This window comes from Protopterus annectens, chromosome 1.part0 (assembly GCF_019279795.1).
Source record: "Protopterus annectens isolate FY-2018-M chromosome 1.part0, PAN1.0, whole genome shotgun sequence".
Taxonomy (NCBI): domain Eukaryota; kingdom Metazoa; phylum Chordata; order Ceratodontiformes; family Protopteridae; genus Protopterus; species Protopterus annectens.
The window spans coordinates 1,061,093,843-1,061,113,065 of NC_056725.1; the positions used below are offsets into that span (position 1 = coordinate 1,061,093,843).

Consider the following 19,223-nt stretch of genomic DNA (forward strand, 5'->3'; position numbering starts at 1 on the left):
ATGACATCTGCTGCTTGTCTTCATATTTTATTCTTGCACTCACCTGTTTGTTAGGGTAGCCTATATTTTTGGTTCTATTCTTGTGAAATTCTCCTTCAGAATGTGCTGTTTTGTACTTTACTCATACAGAGAGGCAGGATAACTCTGTTGCACCAGCTTTTTTTATGTAAGAATGTTTAAAAAAAAAAAAAAAAGTTTCTGAATAAAATATTGTACAGGTATTTTCTTTATTGCTTTCACCTGCTAACAAAAATACATTTCTCATTTCAAAACAAACACTTATTTCTTTGGATGAATATAACTTCCATGTATGGAATAATGATTTATGTCTTCTGGCATTAAGAGCGTGAGGAAATTGCCTGTCAGGTAGCCTAAGGCAACTACAGGCCATTATTTTCACCTTTTTGCCTTTCTTAGGGAAATCACCTAAGTGGCTGCTACAGTTCCAGAAAAGCAGTAGAAACACTTCAGCTGCAAGGTAAAATAATGTACTTCAGTCTGTAAAATGATGTCCATGGTTTACACACTGTGTTGCTGATAATGTGAGGTACAGAACTGTCAATTACTCTTTTGTTCCTTTTAAGCTAATAACAATCTTCCCACGTGCATGACCCCTTTCCATCTTCTGAAAGGCTTTAGGGACATCATCGAAGGAAAAGGTTTGATCAATAACTGGGCGGATCTGTAAAACAAAGAAATAAAAATTACTAGTCGGGTCCAAGTGTACACAGCACTAAAGACCACACTTACTTCCACTCTTCTCATGTATGTTGATTTCTTTACCGTGTGGAGCTCACTCATCCTTTTAATCTCTGGCACCATCTACTCAGTGCATACATGTACTACATAATTACAGATTCATAGGCAGTGCATGAGGAGGTGCTGCAGGGGTCATCCCCTCAACTTCTGATATATTTTTTTCCATGTTACAATGCCCCCATATCTCTGGCTTCCTACCAGACCAAGTCATGAGTGATGTGCACCAAATGCTGAAAGACAACCTCCCAAGATGGGAGAACAATGCACAACATGTATTAACATCTACCAGTATTTGTCTCAAAATTTTATTTTGGGGGGAGGGGTGCTTATCCTATTCAATTTAATAATTTGACATCTAGAAGTTTTTTTTTTTAACTGTGAAAGTAGTACAGAACAGTCATGACACAGGCCCCAATACACATATAGCCAAAAACCTTATTTTTGGGGGTGGGTAGTGTTCACTCCATGTTTTTCTCACTAATTACTGTTCAGGTATTAGGTTTATGCAGTGAACATGCTAGTTAACTTCATGTCCCACGGACTAGGACTACTCCCATCAATGTATACAAACCATCCTTTGGTGACAGCATGGGTCAGCTTGATATAGAGGATTATGATTGGATCACTGATCATAACCTATTTGTTATGTGTTTAGAGACATGGAGGACAAGAAATTCCCCTCCAGAGCTGAATCTTGGCATCCATAGCAAGAACAGATATTTCTTTGAAGTGCAAGGAGCTTTATCTGCTCCATGTACTGGTACTTACAGTAAAAAAAAAAAAAAGTGTGTTACCAGCTTTCAAAGCTTTAAAACACTTGGCGAGAGCTGTCAGAAGGGCAATTTAAGTCTCTTATGTTTATACTCACTTTGCTGTGCCTCTAAACTGTCCAGATTTTTGCCTTGTTTGTTTGACCTGTTCCTCAAAATCCATGGTTTTCAGTCTAATCAGGGAGGACTGAAGTCACTGAATAGTAACATACATTTGAATTTCAGAGTTCATATCCTTAAGACAAAGGCAAATCCTGTTATTCTACCTATTTTCTAAGTTTGTAAGAGGAAGGGATGTCTTATCAGTACGGATACTAGGCAGAATCAAATAATTTACAGTTCCAAGCACAAGGTAGTTATGACGTGTTTAAAAAGGGGAATACTCTAAGTCATAGTAGTATACCCACTCCACAAATAAATATTTACTTTAATCTTTATCAGAGTAGTGCTGTTATGGTAAAGTATAACTGGCTTTCCAAAGTGGCTGTATTCTGAAAAGCACATTAGATGTCTCCCACTATGAAAAATAAAGTAGTGGTGGGGGGCAGTAAAAGCTAATACCTCTAATAAAATTCAGCTACAGGTTTAGATCCTACACTGCCCGAATGTTAGCAGAAGAAGTAAGAGAAAAATCAATTAGAAAATATTCTGGCCAGATCGAACCTTGCAGCTTGTTTAGCAAAAAACAATTCAGGTTTCAGAAATAAATATCAATCATGCAGAGATATGTAAAATAGCTGAGACACTTGAACATATAGAAGCTTTAAGTAGCTATTCAGATGAGCTGAAAAAACTGCAGAAATCAGAGTCTAAAATGAAGGAAAGACTGGCCAAGTATAACGCTTCTCAAGTAGTGGCATTAGAAAACCAGAGTGTGCAGCAAAACCCTGATATTTTCTGCTGTACTAGAGAAAATGGAAGGAACAACTTGTATTAGTTTTGTGACAGTGTAAATAAGCAACTGGGCTGGTTTTGCACTACAGGGTTTGTTAATTGAAAGGGCACACTGTGTGTATACCCCAAATCTAACTATGACAAATGCCGAGATCCACATTAATAAAGATGCAGTGGTATCGGCAGAAAGAGGTGTTCCTGAAAAAAATTGGCAAACTGGGGACAATGTGTTCACTCTACACCAAGCAGAAAACCATTTAACCCTGCAGTCCAGGGATACCAAGAGGCAGGTGTGAGATTTCAAGCTATTATAACCTTCTTTCAGTAAAATATTTTTCCTGGAGTACAAAATACTTTTTTGGATGCAGAACAGACTGAAGAGAAAATAGTTTACCCATCTAAAAGTGAGATGGGTGAGACTGCTGACAACGTGCAGAGAAAGAACTTGATAGTGAAACCTTTCCTACTCATGCAAAGGAAAATGATTAAATGAAAGAGGAAAAACAGCATAATAGAAAAATCAGGAGTACCCTGGCATTTAAGCAGCGTGGTTTTGGGCGGTCGAGATGAAGAAAACCAGTAATAATGTGAAAGTAGGAAACCAAAGGAAGAATAAAGTATAACCTCTGTAAGATGTACTTATGACATGAGAACTAGGCATCTACAAGAAGTGGCTAAAATAGACTTGGTTTGTTCACTGTAACTGGTGGGGGCTCTAAAGCATAGTTCTCACTTTGAAGATTACAGAACAGGTATATGGATGAGAAAGGTATGAAAATAAGGTACAGAAGGGGAAAGCTGATGATGGAATGCAGAAGTCCAGGAAGTCATCAAAAGCAATGGCTGATAGTAAAGATGGAGCACGCTACAAAGGAATAATGCCTGGCTAACAAAGATACTAAGAGAGGAATTGCAATAGCAAAGAACAAGGAATCCGATAAAGTGAGTAGATGGCACAAAAACTATATCCCATTGCAAGGTGAAGATAAACAGCCTTCGTAAGGGACACTAGCAAACAACCTGCTCACAATTCCACAGTATATGAAATGTAGATGGAAGGAGTACTTCCAACAGCATCTGAGTAAAAAAAACCCCACAGAAGCTGCACTAATCCTAACACAGCTTACAGTGGAAGAAGAGGAGGAGCCCGCAATAGAAGTAAGAACACCACTGTTAAAAATAAAGTCTGGGAGAGCAGCAGGCTCAGATGAGGTCACAGCAGGTATTATAAAGATACTAGGTGAGATGGGGAGAAATGGCTGTTGAGGGTATTCATAGAAGTATTGAGAGACAGGCATATCCCAAATGACTGGATAATAAGTATTGTAGTGCCAGTTTTCAAGAACAAAGTGGGACATTCACACCAGTGGCAGTATAGCACTTTGAAACTTCTATCACACTGCATGAAAGTTCTAGACAGGGTGATTATAAAACGAATATGGAGAGGAGTAGAAAGTAAAATGGGAGATGAGCAGTTCAGATCAGGATGCAGCACAACTAACCCTGTGTTTGCAGTGAGACAGACAGCTGAGCAGAAGCTAGTGATAAGAATCCAATTTAGCATTCCTAGACTTTGATAAAGTACATGACAATTTACGAAAGCTGATTTGGGCAGTTCTATGGTGGTTCGAAATTCCAGAAACATTGGTAGAATTAGTGCAGGCTATGTACAAAGATCCAATGATGAGTACGAACAGTGTTCAGACTCTGAGAGGTTCCCAGAGGGAATGGGTGTGAATCCGGTTTCATCTTTGAGCCAACTGCTGTTCATACTGGTAATGGACTACATTAGCAAACAGGCTGGAGGGGACTGATCAAGAAAGCTGCTGTATGTAGACAATGTAGCAATCAGGCAGACTGAGAAAGAACTTCAGCAATGGATAGGGGAATGGAATGCAAAGGCACATGGGATGAAACAGAGTACAGATAAGACAGTTGTAATGGCAGCAAATGAGGGAAATCAGAAGAAGCTGGGGGTTTTTTTCAACTATTTTCCCTTCAGTCTCAATTCTCAGCTTCACATATCTGGGATAGATGATTGAACAGAAGGAAAGTCTGAATGAGGAGGTCAAAGCTAGAATAAGAGAGGCTGCAGCAAACTGGCACAGAGTGTCAGGGGTTAGTGTATGACAAAACAATGGCAAAGAAGCTGAAAAGCAAGTTGAGCAAAACAGTGATATAGCCAATACTACAGTATGGTTCAGAAACCTGTACAGTAAAGGGGGAGCAGTTGAGGAAGTTAGAGGTGATAGAGATAAAGTACCTGAGATGGGTGGTAGGATGAACACTGTGGGGCAGCCAAAATGAGGATACAAGAGCAGAAGCCAAAGTAGCTCCAGTTGCAGAAAAGGTAAGAGAACAGATTACGATGGTTTGAGCATATGTGCAGAAAATAATTTGAAACCGACAAGAAGGCAAGCGGAAGCTAGGGTGTGCCCACCAAAGAGGTGGATGAATTGTGTGAGAAAAGACCTACGATAGGCATGAGTGGCAAAGATGGAAGAGTAGCAATGACGAGAGAGATGGTGACAGTTGATATGACAATCAAACACAGAAAATGGGGGGTGGTTGATGATTAGAAGGACATAAAAAGGGGCTAAAGGTGTAACCAAGATAAAATAATTTTTTATCTTAGTAATGAGTATGTAATAAACACGAGCAAACTGCACATTATATTGCAAAGTAGCTGTTTAGGATGCAGAGGTATTGTAAATGGGAGGGTCTTATCAGTGACTGATGTTTGCTACTGATATAGAAAGTACCTTTTCCTTCACTGTGTATTGGGGTCCATAATGTTATAAGATAAATGCTGGACATACAATACGTTATCTTGAGGTGAAGGGGAAAAATGTAAGAGTATTGATCATATGTTTACTAAAATATTTTACTCCCCTATTTTTATACGAGTGGAAGTATAGACCAAAGTTCTTAGTTTATGCTGCAAGAAAGAGAAGACCTTTTTTCTTACGCAACAAGACTAGAAAATGGAAAGTATGAACAATTTTCTGGCATCTAAAAATATTTTTGTATTTGTAAAACTATTTGCCGTTTCTTCCCCATTAGTAGATACCTAGTAGAAAGTGTGGGTCTACAGGCAATCTGGAAATTTGATTACTTTTATATGAATGTGCCTGTCACAAATGATAATTCCAAAATGGTGTTAAAAAAAAGAGAAAAGAAGCTTGTATGCAATGAGTAATGATGCAATCATAGCAGCAGGAAGATTCCTCCTGGCAAAATTTTGGAAGAAGGGGAAAAAGTATTAAAAATTGTGGACAGCAGTGTGTTTGTTCAAAATGATCACTCCTGGTACACCAGGAAGAGAAGCAAATTTATCCTAGCAGTTACGGAATTTTAAGATGCAGGTGTGAGATTCAAGCTGCTGTATTCAGAATATTTTTCCTGGAAGATCAAAATCATTTTTGGATAGAAAACAGGCTATGAAGGAAATCCAAAGTTTGTCATTCTTCTGATAATATAAAGTTCACACAGAGACTGACAGTGAAACATTTTCCAGTAGAAAATGCTACAGAAGAAAAACTGACTAGAAGAATTGGAAGTACCTTGGATTTGCACCAGATTCTGGGGTTAGGAGATGCAGATAAACAGAAAAGACCAGCAGTACTGAAATCAGTGAACGACTGAGACTATAAAACATCACTCACATTTGTAAAACATGGTTTTACAAGAAAAACTGGCTGAGAAAGACTGGACTTATGTTAATCTCTTTAAACTTTTGGGAGTACTAAAGGTGTATAACCCACTTCATATAATTGTTTGTAAGGACAACAAATAAAAATTTGTTCTTAACTATATTTGTATAAAACATTTGTATAAAACATTAAATGATACAACTTCCATGTTGTACAGTAAAGCATTCTACATGTGATAGATACTAAAGTACTTTTTTCCTTTCTAGTTTTAAGAAAAGCAGACATTACAATTTAAAAAGGGAAGAAAGACTGGAGAAAAAAAGCATGTTTAAGTTAATATGCTGTAATGCTGGGCCATTGGAGATGGGGTATGAAAGTGCACTTGATAATGTTTAGAGTTGAGATTTCTATTACTTTTGCATAGGTGAATGCTTGGATTTATCTGGTATGTTTTTGTTTAAGCATTTGGGCTTTACAAATAAGAAAATGTGAATGTAATGAAAAGTTTTCCTTTGGCAAATAAATGAATATTTCACTCTAAGGCGTTCGTATAACAAAAATCATTAGTGTTTAAAAGGAGACCTGACAAGCAGTTCAGTGAAAATAATTGACATTTGGCACTGAGGAAAGTGATTATCTTTGCAAGCAGGTGCAGCTTTAGTAATTCTGCATTAAATAGAACAGTGCATAGTTTTGCTTATTCTTTTCAAGTGCATCTTTTCTTAAGGATAAAGGTGTTTTCCACATTTAGAAGAGAGCTAGAAATATATTGATGCACGAGAACAGTGGCTCTAGAATGCATTCCAGCATGATTAAGCCTAGCATTTGAATAGGTAAAGCCAGTGGGTGTCACTGGCTGTTTAGAGCAAATGCTATATATGTGGAGGAGTAACTTCTCTGTTTGGAAAGTGTATATAGTTTGTGTTTGGAGTGAGTTAAAAGGGTTTTGAAAATATATTTGTTTTGTTTCCACAGTGTGTTTACTAATGCAAAGCATCTGGGAAAATGTGACTTGGGTTCAAAAATAGGACAGAAGAAATTCATACACAATCAGCCTGCCAAGCAATACTGTGTATATGTAAGCTGTTAAGTTAAAACATATACAATAGAACTGTTATGCAGAATATGTGAAAGTAATATATATATATATATTTTTTTAACGACTGCCTCAAATGTATCATGAAATGCAAATAGCATTGCACGTACAGACAAAAGCAAACCGTACTGAATTATATTAGAGAAGCAGTGGTGGTACAGCAGTAGTGTTGTTGCCTCACAGCAAGAGGTGGTTCTGTTCGATTCTCGGCTGGAGTGCCTTTTGTGTGGAGTCTGCATGTCCTCCCCGCAGTCGAGTGGCCTCCGAAAGATATGCGTGAATGGGCATGCCTTCGCTGAAGGTTGGGTGTCGGGCTGGCAACTCAGCACCATAAAAAAATCTACTGCCAGTCATTAGCAGACCAGAGTTCCACTGTGGCGACCCCTAACTGGGAAAAGGCAAACAACAACTGAATTATATTAAGAACTGAAGGGTGCAAATATCATTGTTCCAGAAGACATACTTGGATAGAAATGATCGTGTGAATATGGCAAGGAAAGGATTTCAGAATGGATATACAAGAGGGGTATCCTGGACAAATTAAAATTGGGTTAATATGAATTGCAAAAGGGCCACCAATAGTGACAGAAGAGGAAAAGAAAGCAATAAAAGGTAGAGCTGCAGTAATAAGGAGTTACTGGCAGCGAATGAGGATTACACTGGCATGTTTATATTCTATCAAACTACTAGAATTGAGCTTAGAGAATTTTGGGAGAAATAATTAGCTTTCCGTAGGGTCTATTATTTATGGTTGGGGTATGGAATCTGGTTTGTAATAGTGAGGATGTAGCAGGGGGGGACCTAGGAGGGAAGAACATAACAAAAGACAAGTTTTCTGAAGAAATGAGAAAATAGGAATGGAAAATGTGAATTTTTCAAGCAGAAACTCAGAATTCACTCATTACCCAAGGTACAAGCACTAGGCTAGAAATATTTCACAGAAGCATGGGTATTAAATTGAAAATTCTGAAACACTGAATACCTTTCAGACCAAGCAGAAATAAAGTAAAAGTGAGACACTGACTTTCCTTATTATCGTTTAAGAATTGGGTAATGGAAAAGATTTGGGAGTTAGGGAAGACAGAAATTTCTTCAGCAAGCATAGTATAAAATGAAATTGGCATTTAAAAATGTGGTAGAAAAAATATAGGAAACATAAAATAGGAGCTATTTAGATGGGTTGTCAAAGGATAAAGCATAGCAAATGAGGAGGAATCTTACAGAACAAGTAACCATTGCTGAGCAAAGTATTTGGATAATATGCAGAAGTTTATAAAGGTTGCCGATAAATATTTTGGATAACTCCAGAGCACAACTTCAGCAGCAGAAAGGACTGCCAAACTGAGGATCTTATGACAAGAACAATAACTAGAGATCCTACAGAGGTCTTGTGGATATTTTGGAAATTCTATAAATATTTGTATAAAGCAGAGGAATGGGGAATCAAGAAAATGTACAATGGAAATAAAGATTTTATACCAGGGTTAGAAGGTGAAATGGAAATAAAGATTTTACACCAGGGTTAGAAGGTAATGATCCTCAGGAGTAAAGACCAAAGATAGGAAGACAAAAACAGTTATGTATATTCAGTCAACACAGAAGACCTCAAGGAGCAGATGATTTTCCTGTGGAAATCTGAAGAGAAGAAAGTGATAAGAATCTTGAATATTCTGTTTAACAACATTTAAAAAAAGGTGGAGGGCAGTACTAGCATCTTGGAAGAAAGCAACCGTGGCTGTATTACCGAAAGAAGGTAAAGACCCTTCACAAGTTCATATAGACCCATTTCCTTTTCAAATCCATGAGTGCATCTATACTAACAGAATAGCAAAAGTGTTCTGAAAGTGATAAATATGGACCAGTCTGTTTTTTTGGGAAGGGATTGTGAACATTTGAGAATATTAACAGAACTGTTGGTGTGTCTTGATGCACAGAAAACCTTTTCCAGAGTTAGCTGGGACTTCATTTAGGGCATTTATATTAAATAGGAGGGTTTCTCTCTAAGAAGCCATATTTGAACAAAGGAATCAGGCAGTGATGTTCTCTTACCCCTCCGCTATTTACTTTATATTTAGAACCATTAGTAAACATGACAGACTCTCAAATTCAAGGATATAACCGTATGATAATCAAGAAAATGAGCTTTATTTGCAAATAATTTTTTACTTGGTAAATCCAGAAAAGGACGTGATGTGGAACAGGTTTTTCATTTTTTTTTTCTTAATTTTACATCCCAAAGGCTAGAGTGATAGGCTATGTATTCACACATGAATTGATTCAGCACTACCCTTTATTTATGGAGATGTGAAGTAATTAGGTGTACGGATTCAAAAAATATTCTGTAATGGCAGCTAAAGATATGTGAGAAGAGATCAAACAAAAGATAATGAAAAAAATGTTTGAAGCTGGGAACTGTTCATTTTTACTAAAGCTACTAAGATGTAAGCTGTGAAGATGTTTTTAGTCCTTTAGAGGTCCAGAATATTTTTCGCAAGAGGAGTATGAATGATGATCAACAGACTTAAAGGCATTTTCTAGGATGGGAATTGGGCAAGAGTTAAGTAGGATAAGTTGAATCCCCACACAGAGCAAAGTGGTTTAGGATTACTTGACTTGAAGGGATACTTCAGAACTATACAGTTAAGTTGTTGGATTCAACCCCCTCACATCAGACTAAAGAAAAGAGTACTACTTCAGATCCAAGGTCTCCAAAAACATGGGATTCATTGGCTTTGAAGACCTCTGATCCTCCCACCTTTTTGGATAGCTTACCTAGGGCAAGAACTCCCCATCTGTTGACCCTGTACCTTCTTTTCTATACAAAGCGGACTCTCCCTCCAGGCAGTCCTCTCACTCTTCTACGAATCTCACAGTGGAAGATGTGGAGAGGGCAGTGAGACAGATGCTTTCTGTGCACAGCCTCCCAGTGGTTGTTTCAGCTCCTACTCTTTCAGGTCAGGAAGCCCTTGTATCTAAAACTCAACCTTTGACTCTTCCTCCTCAGAGTTTGGAGCCCTTGGGTTATAGTCGTCTTCTGGTCCAAAGGTCGTTGTATCCTCTGATAAGAAGTTTGGTCTAAGCTCCTCTGTACTAAAGCTAAGCAGAAGTTTGTACTGCAGGTTACAGATGGTCCTCCCTACCAGGAATTGATAACGGAGTACAAAGCAAAGAGAAAGGGATAAGGGAGTACTAAGTGAAAGACCAGCTCTAACAGAATTTTTAGTTGAGTCTAGAAGCTGCTGTCAAACACGGACAATTAGAAGGACATATAAACTATTGCATGATAACTATAAGAATCGGAGAAGGTTAGAAAAGACTGGGAAAGAAAATGGAAAGCCAATTTACAAAGGAACAACAGAAAGACATCTTTATGGCTCCCTAGTAAGCAAAGTCTACAAGGTCTAACTAGGATTTTTGTATAGGTATTTTTATATCCTGAACAGACTTAAGATTTTTCATTAATTTGATACATGCTGGAGGTGTAATGGAATACAGAGAGATGATTAAGAACGTGTTTTGGGGAGTGTAGGAAGTTGGCAGATTTTAAAAGTTCTGTATAGAGTACTTTGTCAGAAATATAGGGAAGATCAAATGGTCGAATGCTGAGCTGAAATGTTATATCTGAATTGCATAGAAATAGTAATGCCTTGATAGGGTTAATGCTACTTGATGCCCAAAAAGCAATTACTAGAAAATGGACATCAAGATCTCACCTGGTTGTAATTAAAATATTCAAGATTTTAAAAAGATAATGAACTGGAGATGGGATATTTAGAAATGGGAATGAGCAAGTTGTGTGGAAATTAAATTTGTGGGGAACAATACATGGAGAAGTGATATGTTAATTGAAGGCAGGAACTTGGCAATCTATGCAAGTATGAATAAATGAAAATGTTACTAAAGGTTAATTTTCTTTTCTATTAATGCATGTGAACCATCTCTTGTGAAGATTTAATAAATAAGCAATGAACGAGTAGTGTTGTGGTTGAGATAAAAGCATCAGAACATTTGCTGATAAACATCATGGAGAAAGAACTGGGTTTGACAAAGAAAAGGGGGAGTTATGATGAGAACTAGATGGAAAAGGCCACCAAGTACTGGAAAGTATTTTACAAATTTGGAAACTTAAGTGGGATTCCAATAAAATAAAAAAAAAATGATATCCATGGGGGGAAGGATGAAGGAGGCATTATCAAATAGCGCAGGTTGACTTAGTGTAGAATGATTCTAATTTATAAGAAAATAAATTTAGAAGGTAGTAGTTACAGTATGGTAGAGGAGAAGGTTGGTGAGTCTGAAGACTTTACCAGGGCTGACCTTGGCTAAAGCAGGAAGGCAGGTCCTAATAAAGATAAAGTACAGTTATGTACACTTACCATAACTGTAGATGTTAAGAGTGTATTCACTGTTGCAGTCATTACATTTCGGTAATCCTGCTGACAGGTTGCCCTCAGTCGGCCTGAATTCCAAAGTCCTGGGTCCTGCATGGGCTGCTGTCGCCCCTTCCCTGAACTTTGGTTCTGTCCAAGTAGAACCTAAGCTGTCTGTCCAGAGAATGCAGAATTCTCTCCCCCTTGTTCTGTGGATTTCGATAAAAGGTTGGCAGATGAATAGTTTGGTTAAGAGCCACACTGGATACCACCTTAGGCATAAAGGTTGGGTTTGTTCTCAGAGAGACCCTGTCTGGATAAAAAATGATAAAGGGTTCCACAGCCATGAGTGCCTGTAGCTCTGAAACTCATCTTGCAGAAGTTATTGCTAGGAGCAGAGCTGTTTTCCAAGATAAAATCTTTATATCAGCAGTAGCAGCTGGCTCAAAAGGAGGCAGGGTTTTTCCAAGACATAGTTGAGGTCCCATGCAGGCATTGGTGTTCTCCTTGGAGGCCTTAAATTTTTGGCTCCTGTGAGGTACTGTTTTAATAAGGGATGAGGAAAGATTGGTGGCTCTGTATTGTAATGAGCCAAAATGGCAGAGGCATGAATTTTAATAGATGAAAAAGATGGGCCTTTGTCCAGCATCTCAGGTAAGTATTGTAAAATCTGAGGAATATTTGGCACAGCTGTATCAGTTCCTTGTGCCTGGTTCCAAGCACAGAATCTCTTCCATTTTCCAGCATAAGATTTTCTAGTACTAGGCCTTCTGGCCTCCAAAATGACATTCATCACATCTTTACTGAGAGGTGTGTTCTGTATGTCTACATTATCCGCCATGCTGCCAGGTTTAAAGTCCTGAGTTGGCTGTGCAGGATCTGATTGTTTTGCTGGGACAGTAGATTAGGTATTTGAGGTAAGGTCCAAGCTGGGCATTGAGACAAGTTCTTTAGGATTGGAAACCAGTACTGGTGGGGCCAGTCTGGGGCAATCAGTATTATTTTTGGCTTTTCCTGTCTGACCTTTAGGAGTACCTTGGGGAGGAGAAGCAGAGGGGTAAAGGCATATACTGATAGGTTTTTCCAGCTGAAAGATAGGGCGTCCACTTTCCATGCTTGTCTGTGATAAGTCCTTGTGCTGACTCTTTTTAGCTGCTACTTGTGAAGGGAGGCACATAGATCTATGTCTGGGCATCCCCATTTCCTTGTTATCATGCTGAAGACTTGTGGATCCAGCTGCCACTCGTGGGGATCCATGAGGTTTCTGCTTGGTTCGTCTGCCAGAGTATTTTTCCTTCCTGGCAGGAATTGTGCCTGCAGCTGTACTTGGTAAGTCAATGCTGTGTCCCACAAAATCATGGCTAGTCTGCAAAGGGGGTAAGAATGTGTGCCCCCTGCTTGTTTATATACCACATGACCATGGTGTTGTCTGTCTTTATCAGTAGTTGCCCTGGATGAAGTAAGTCCTTGAAGGTTGTCAGGGCATTCTGAAGAGCTAGCATCTCTTTTTGACTGATATGTAGCTGAATTTGGGTTGAGGACCATGTGCCCTGAATGCATCTTCCTGCCATGTGGGCCCCCCGAGGCATAATCTGATGCATCCGTTGTTAGTGTCTGCCTGGCTGGGGGTAACGTGAATGGCTGTCCCTTGTTTTGGTAACAAGCCTTTGCCCACAATCAAAACTCCTGTTGTAGGCAGGGAATAAGAGTAATCATTGTTTCCAGGCTGTGGCAATGTTGAGTCCAAACACTTTTTAGGTACCATTGAAGTTTCCTCATATGCAGTCTTGCAAATGGAATTTGCAGGATGCAATGAAGCCCAAAGCCTGCAGAATTTTTCTTGCAGATAATTGGGCCTTTGTTGCCAACATTTTGAAATAGGTAGTCAGTTGCCTTTGTCTGGCGTGAGATAAGCCATCTGGGCAGTTGTATTTAAGCTTGCACCCAGGAAAATTATCTCTTGAGAAGGTACTAGTTCTGATTTCTTTTTGTTGACTGTGTACCCTAGGCATGTTAGAAGTCTTTTCACAAATGCCAGATGCTGTAGAAGAATGTCCTTGTTCTCTGCTTGAATGAGGCAGTCTTCCAAGTAAGGATATATTTGTATTCCTCTGTCTGCAGAATGCAATTACTGGTGCCAGGCACTTTGTAATGACCCTGGGTGCAGTAGATAATCCAAAGGTCAGTGCAGAGAATTGGTAATGCATTGAGCCAGCATTGAATCCGAGGTATCTTCTGCATAGTTGTCTGATTGGGACATGCAGGTATGCCTCTTAGGTCTAGAGGCACCAGCCAAGCGGTCTTGCCCTGCATGGGCAGAAGCAGCTGCAAGGTCATCTTGAATTTTGGTATATCCAGGAATGTGTTCAGAATAGATAGGTCCAGTATTGGTCTCCAGGTCTTGTCCTTTCTGGGTACCAAGAACAGTCTTGAGTAAAATCCTTGTCCCTGCTCTTGCTGAATGGCCCCCTTGTCCATGAGGGATGAGACTTGTTTTTGTGCCTCTGCCAATTGATTTTTTTGGCAGATCTGGCCAGCCATTTGCCTTTGGCAGGGTATGGAAATGGAACTTATACCCTTGTGACAAAATATTTAGAACCCACTTGTCCTGGGTTATAATATACCAATTTTGAGAAAAAAGTGCTAATTTCCCCCCTAATGGTGCTGCCAGGTGATAAGTGCTTGGTACCGGCAGGGGGAAGTCATTGGGACTGTTTCCTGTATGGTTGTGATTTGTCTTCTCCAACTTTGGGGTAGAAGCACCCCATTGCTTTGACCTGTAGGAACCTTGTGCCTGGGATCTGCCTCTAGGGCGTCTAGATCTGCCCCTTTGAGGTCTGTCTGACACAGGAAAGGACCATTTCTTTGTAGGCCAGTGTCTACTAAACCTAGGCGGCTGTACTTGTAAAAACTCTGACAGTTTGCATTGATTTAGCTTTGTCCTCCATTTTCTTTAACACCTCCTCTGCCTTAACACTAAACAAAGGATCATGTTGTAGAGGTGCATTTAATAATTTAACTTGACATGATCAGGCACATTTTGTTCCTTTAACCAAGCATGCCTTCTAATTACAGAACCTGTAACTGTGGCCCTGCAAGAGGCCTCCAAAGAATCAAAACCTCATTGCAAAGTATGCTTTACAACTTGTTCAGCTGCATGCAATAAATCCTGCATTTCCTTGTTTTCTTCACATTCAGAGTTTAATAACATTTTCTGTTTAAGCACTGCCAAGACATTTTGCTGATATTTGAGCATATGAAACTGACAGTTTAAGGCCCTTATAGCCAAGGTTGCAGATGTGTAAACCTCTTTATCCCCCATCTATCCAGTGCCCTAGAATCTCTGTCAGAGGGGGTAGGGTTTTTTGCAGCGGAAGCCTTAACTCCTTTTGGACCCTGTGAAATAGTCTCTGGATCTGCAGCAGGGTTTTTAAAAAAGAAATTTATGAGAGTCAGGAACCCTGTAATATCTGTCAGGCTTAACAGGAGCTGGAGGTAAGGAGTCAGGGGTAAGACTAGACTCCGAAAACACATCATCTATAATGTCTAACACAGGTGGGATGGCTAGTGGCCTGTCTTGAGGTAGTAAAAGGAAATCCCTGAGCCTCTTTTTAGATTCTGAAAAATCTTGGTTCTCCCAGTGGAAATGCTCCCTCATGGTATGCAAGGTTTCCCCAAAAGAATAGTCCTCTGGAGGAGAAGCTGAAGGTATAGATTCTTCAGCATCAGAATCCTCATGGGGGGGGGGGGAGACTATTCCTAATCTGATAAGAGGCCTAGGCAGACAATAAATCTTCATATCATGTTTCTATTTCTTCTGATTCCTCTTCTGGCGGGGGATGGGAACCCCCTGTTCAAGGTAATTAGGTCTTCAGCCATTTTGAGCATCTGTTGTTTGGGCATAGAGGCCTGTTCATGTGGCTCTTGAGTTTGTTTCTTTGCTTTAGTCTTTGCCTTTGAAGCTGAGGTTGGCTTAATGTAAAGATGTTTAGGTCTGACTACACCCTCAGAAGCTGGTGCCTACTCAGCGGCTCTGGACACATCTGAAGGAATAGTATCCAAGGTTCCAATACCATGAGTTTCCAGCGGCATGGCCGACTCCACATGGGAGTCAGTAGCAGGCTACGATTCTAAAGTAGGGGGCGTCAGGGGCTGCAAAAGTGCCTCACTGAGAATTGGTGACTGGCTTAGGAGAAGCTTCGTCGTCGGTTTTGGGCCTCAGTAGTCTATCTCTCTCTCCTTTTCTTTGCATTTTTTGTGAACTCCAGTAGTCAGATGGCTATCCAATGACATTTCTGGATAATTAAACCGGCGTCCAAAATAGTTTAAAGCAAAATCATGCCAATGCTTAATAGTGCATTGGTTAAATCTAGCACAAAACCGACAACCAGCAACGTTGTGATCAGGGCCTAGGCAAGGAATACAGTAAGAATGAAAGTCCTTATGAGGTATTTCCTTTCCACAAGAAATACAATTATTAACTTTTTCTGACATCGGTCTGGAGCAAGGAAAAAGTTTCCCATCTGGGGTACTTAGATTTATTGAAGACTTCGGATCTGAAACACCGCGTGGCAAGAAAGACTAAAGAAAATGGCGTTGGCCACATCTTTTATACCCCTGACGTCAGGGAAGGGTTGACAACAGTTGATGCAGGACCTAGGAATTCAGGCCGACTAAGGGCAACCTGCCAGCAGGATTACCCAAATGTAATGACTGCAACAGTGAAACATGAAGAACATCCAGTAAAGAAAGGAATAATGCACATGTGACTGCATGTTGGAATTAATAGCTCAGCAAATAACTCTAGTGGATGTGATGATAAAAGTTGCACAGTAATGAGAAGCTCAGCAACTTTCTCAACCTGGAAACATCAAAAATCTGGACAAGGTCCATGAAAAATAGGTACAAATCTGTATGCTGATTAACATCTAATTTGCATGTATAATTGCATAACCCCACCCCAATGGAATTGTGGGATACCAACTTTCAACTGCAAATTGAAAGACAGACAACCAAAATATGGCACCAGAGTCCCCTTGCACCCATTTCCAATATCCCATTACAGGGTTATTTTGCCCAATTTACTAATGTGTGCATACTCCATTACTTCTACAATGATTATTTGGATTTTATTTTTATAGTTTGCAGCACATCACTGCACAAACACTAACAGACATCTGATAAACAAAGCAATACTGTCTCGCAATGAAAATAGACTTGGCATTAAAACTTCTCTGCCTTTGAAACTCACACCTTCATGAGGATATTGTTATAGTTCACTTCAATCCCTTTGACAGTGACACAAAGTACAAGATGGATCAAGAAAGGGAGTGTTCCGACAGACAGTACAGTGGTATCAATACCTGCTAATTAAAGCCCTCTCTTGCAAACCAGCTTTAATTAATTTGAAACGTAGATTCATTGTATGTCTCACCTCTGGTACATATATTAACTGTTTACAAAAACAAAAATGCAATAAAATTTCATGAAATGTACCCAAAAATACAGCATCTGCAGTACATTCTGTTGCAGAATTTCAGGAAAGAAGCATTTCATTGATCAAAAAAAAAATCACACTGCACATTGGAAATTCAGGGACAGATTTTGCTTTTGTTACATTTATAAATAGTACCATCTGCTAGAGGTGGTTTTAGGTCAGAAGCATAGCTTTTATTATTATGAATAATTTAATTTAAAACTGCAGTTAAATCATCTCTCACCTTCCAAGACTTTTAGCCATGAAAATCTTGTACTTAAGCAGTAGTTAATTAACTGTATCTACATACTCAGGTAAGATGGTATGAGAATGCCTACAGCTTGTGTTTGTTTCTTGTTCCAGCTCATCTTTAAGCCCACTTGTCATACATAATTCCAATTTATTCAATAGGCAGCTTCACTATGTATCATGTACAGTACATTTTAAGTTTGACAATTCTGTGACTTAACAATTAACTTTAATTTGTTGTGCGCTTTACTTCCTGGTACTTTCACTTTTGAATGAGCTACTGCCTAAATGAGATAAACCATAACATTTAAAGTACCTGACATAGGTCTTCCCTGGGTAAAATCAAATTACAAATACAGAGAAAGCTTTCTGCTTAGGTGCTGTTAGAATCATAGTAGCGAAAAGCAATGTTATTCTTACTCAAATCCAAGATACTACCAACAAGCCCTTTGGGCACTTCCGTTAACACCTGTTTGACCAGTAGCAGTGAAATCAGTGCCATATGCACGCCTTGTGCTCAAATCCCAAATGAGTGCTAACACTTTCTTTTCTATGATTCTAACAGTGCCTAAGCAGAGCACTTTCTCTGTATTTGTGTGTATATTTGATTTTAATCACCATGTTGTGGGTTTCCTAGCTGAAATGAAAAAGCTAGACCATAAGCAAAAGCCAATTGTACAATGTATGAAAAAGAAATCACAGCAAGAAAGTATCAAGATTGAGAACAAAAAAGCTTATATTTTCTCATGAATTCTGTACAAACTAATATAAAACTGAACTTCAAAATACAAGCAAAGCAATCATGACAACTGGAAATCATTGAAAGTGCCAAGAAACATACAACCTTTTATGAGTATCATAATATGAAGCCAGGGATACAGAAATTTTTTTGCAAATTTAGCTTACTTGGTAAGTCACCTTTGGCTTCTTATGCCAAGTATACAATCCCTCATTCCTCCTATCATCTCTGACCTGCAGTGAATTGTACTACATGAATATGCAAAGCTGCTCTTTGCTAGCCTAACTTACTGTCTCCCACTGAACAGCTAAATGAATTACTAAGTCCCTGTAACCCTCTTATTAGTTTCTGTTCTTTGACTCATCAAGACGGTGAAGTAGCATTTATTCTGAAATTCAGTTAAGAATAGAGAAACACAAAAGGGTGACACCACAACTGCCAAAACAAACAATGTCAGCAAAATTATTATTTTCTGCAGGGGCTTCACCTCCCACTAATCGGATTATATGTCAAGAGAAAACAGAAGAAAAATAATGGCTGAAATTCCATAATGTCATTCTTTCTTGACTCACTTGTTAATATTTTCCTCTGCCTTGTTGTGACAGCTCCCACTCATACCCACTGACCTTTAACCCACTTTCCCTCGGTCACTGACCCAAAAGGCATACAGTTGACATTAACCATGATTTTACTCTGCTTCTCATCCATCCTCCATTATTTTAATCTAAAAAGGTCTGCATCATGTTCATACTTCCTTCCTTTTCTACTCTGCTTTTCTTCTACAGGCCTGTGTAAAACACCTGTATTTTTCCATCATCCCATAACTCTTATTAAACTGCCAGTGTATACAGCAAGTGTCATAGTATGGTCTCCATCTTACTGACCCTGCTGCAACACTCCTGGCTACCTACTTGCCGATCAGTCGTTTCCCCTTAACAAGATTGTCACACTCACTGTCCTTATACTAAAAGCTGGGATTTTCTTCAGAAAGGCTCAAATAGTAAATCATTGCTTATGGATTTATTCACCAAATGAGCTGAGGGTCGAGCCTTCTTTCAGACCTGGCTTCATCCCTGCAAAGGCTGACACTGGTCTCATGCTAGCAAAGGTACTGATGTTGGTGATAAGAGGTACTACCAAGTAGTGGCATGTGCGTGCCCTATTCCATTCTAAAATCCTCAGAGAGCTACATTTGTGGTAGACGAATTTAATAATGC

General features: G+C 39.2%; 1 protein-coding gene across 1 annotated transcript in view; it reads right to left on the reverse strand.

The window, feature by feature from the left end:
• Positions 1-208: 208 nt before the first annotated feature.
• The window catches only part of RTN4IP1 (reticulon 4 interacting protein 1), a 349,792-nt gene continuing 330,777 nt past the window's right edge, over positions 209-19,223 (reverse strand). Inside the window, exon 9 of the mRNA XM_044064928.1 lies at positions 209-682. Coding sequence (XP_043920863.1) covers positions 563-682 — 120 coding nt within the window. The 3' untranslated portion in view covers positions 209-562. The remainder of the gene's footprint in view (positions 683-19,223) is intronic.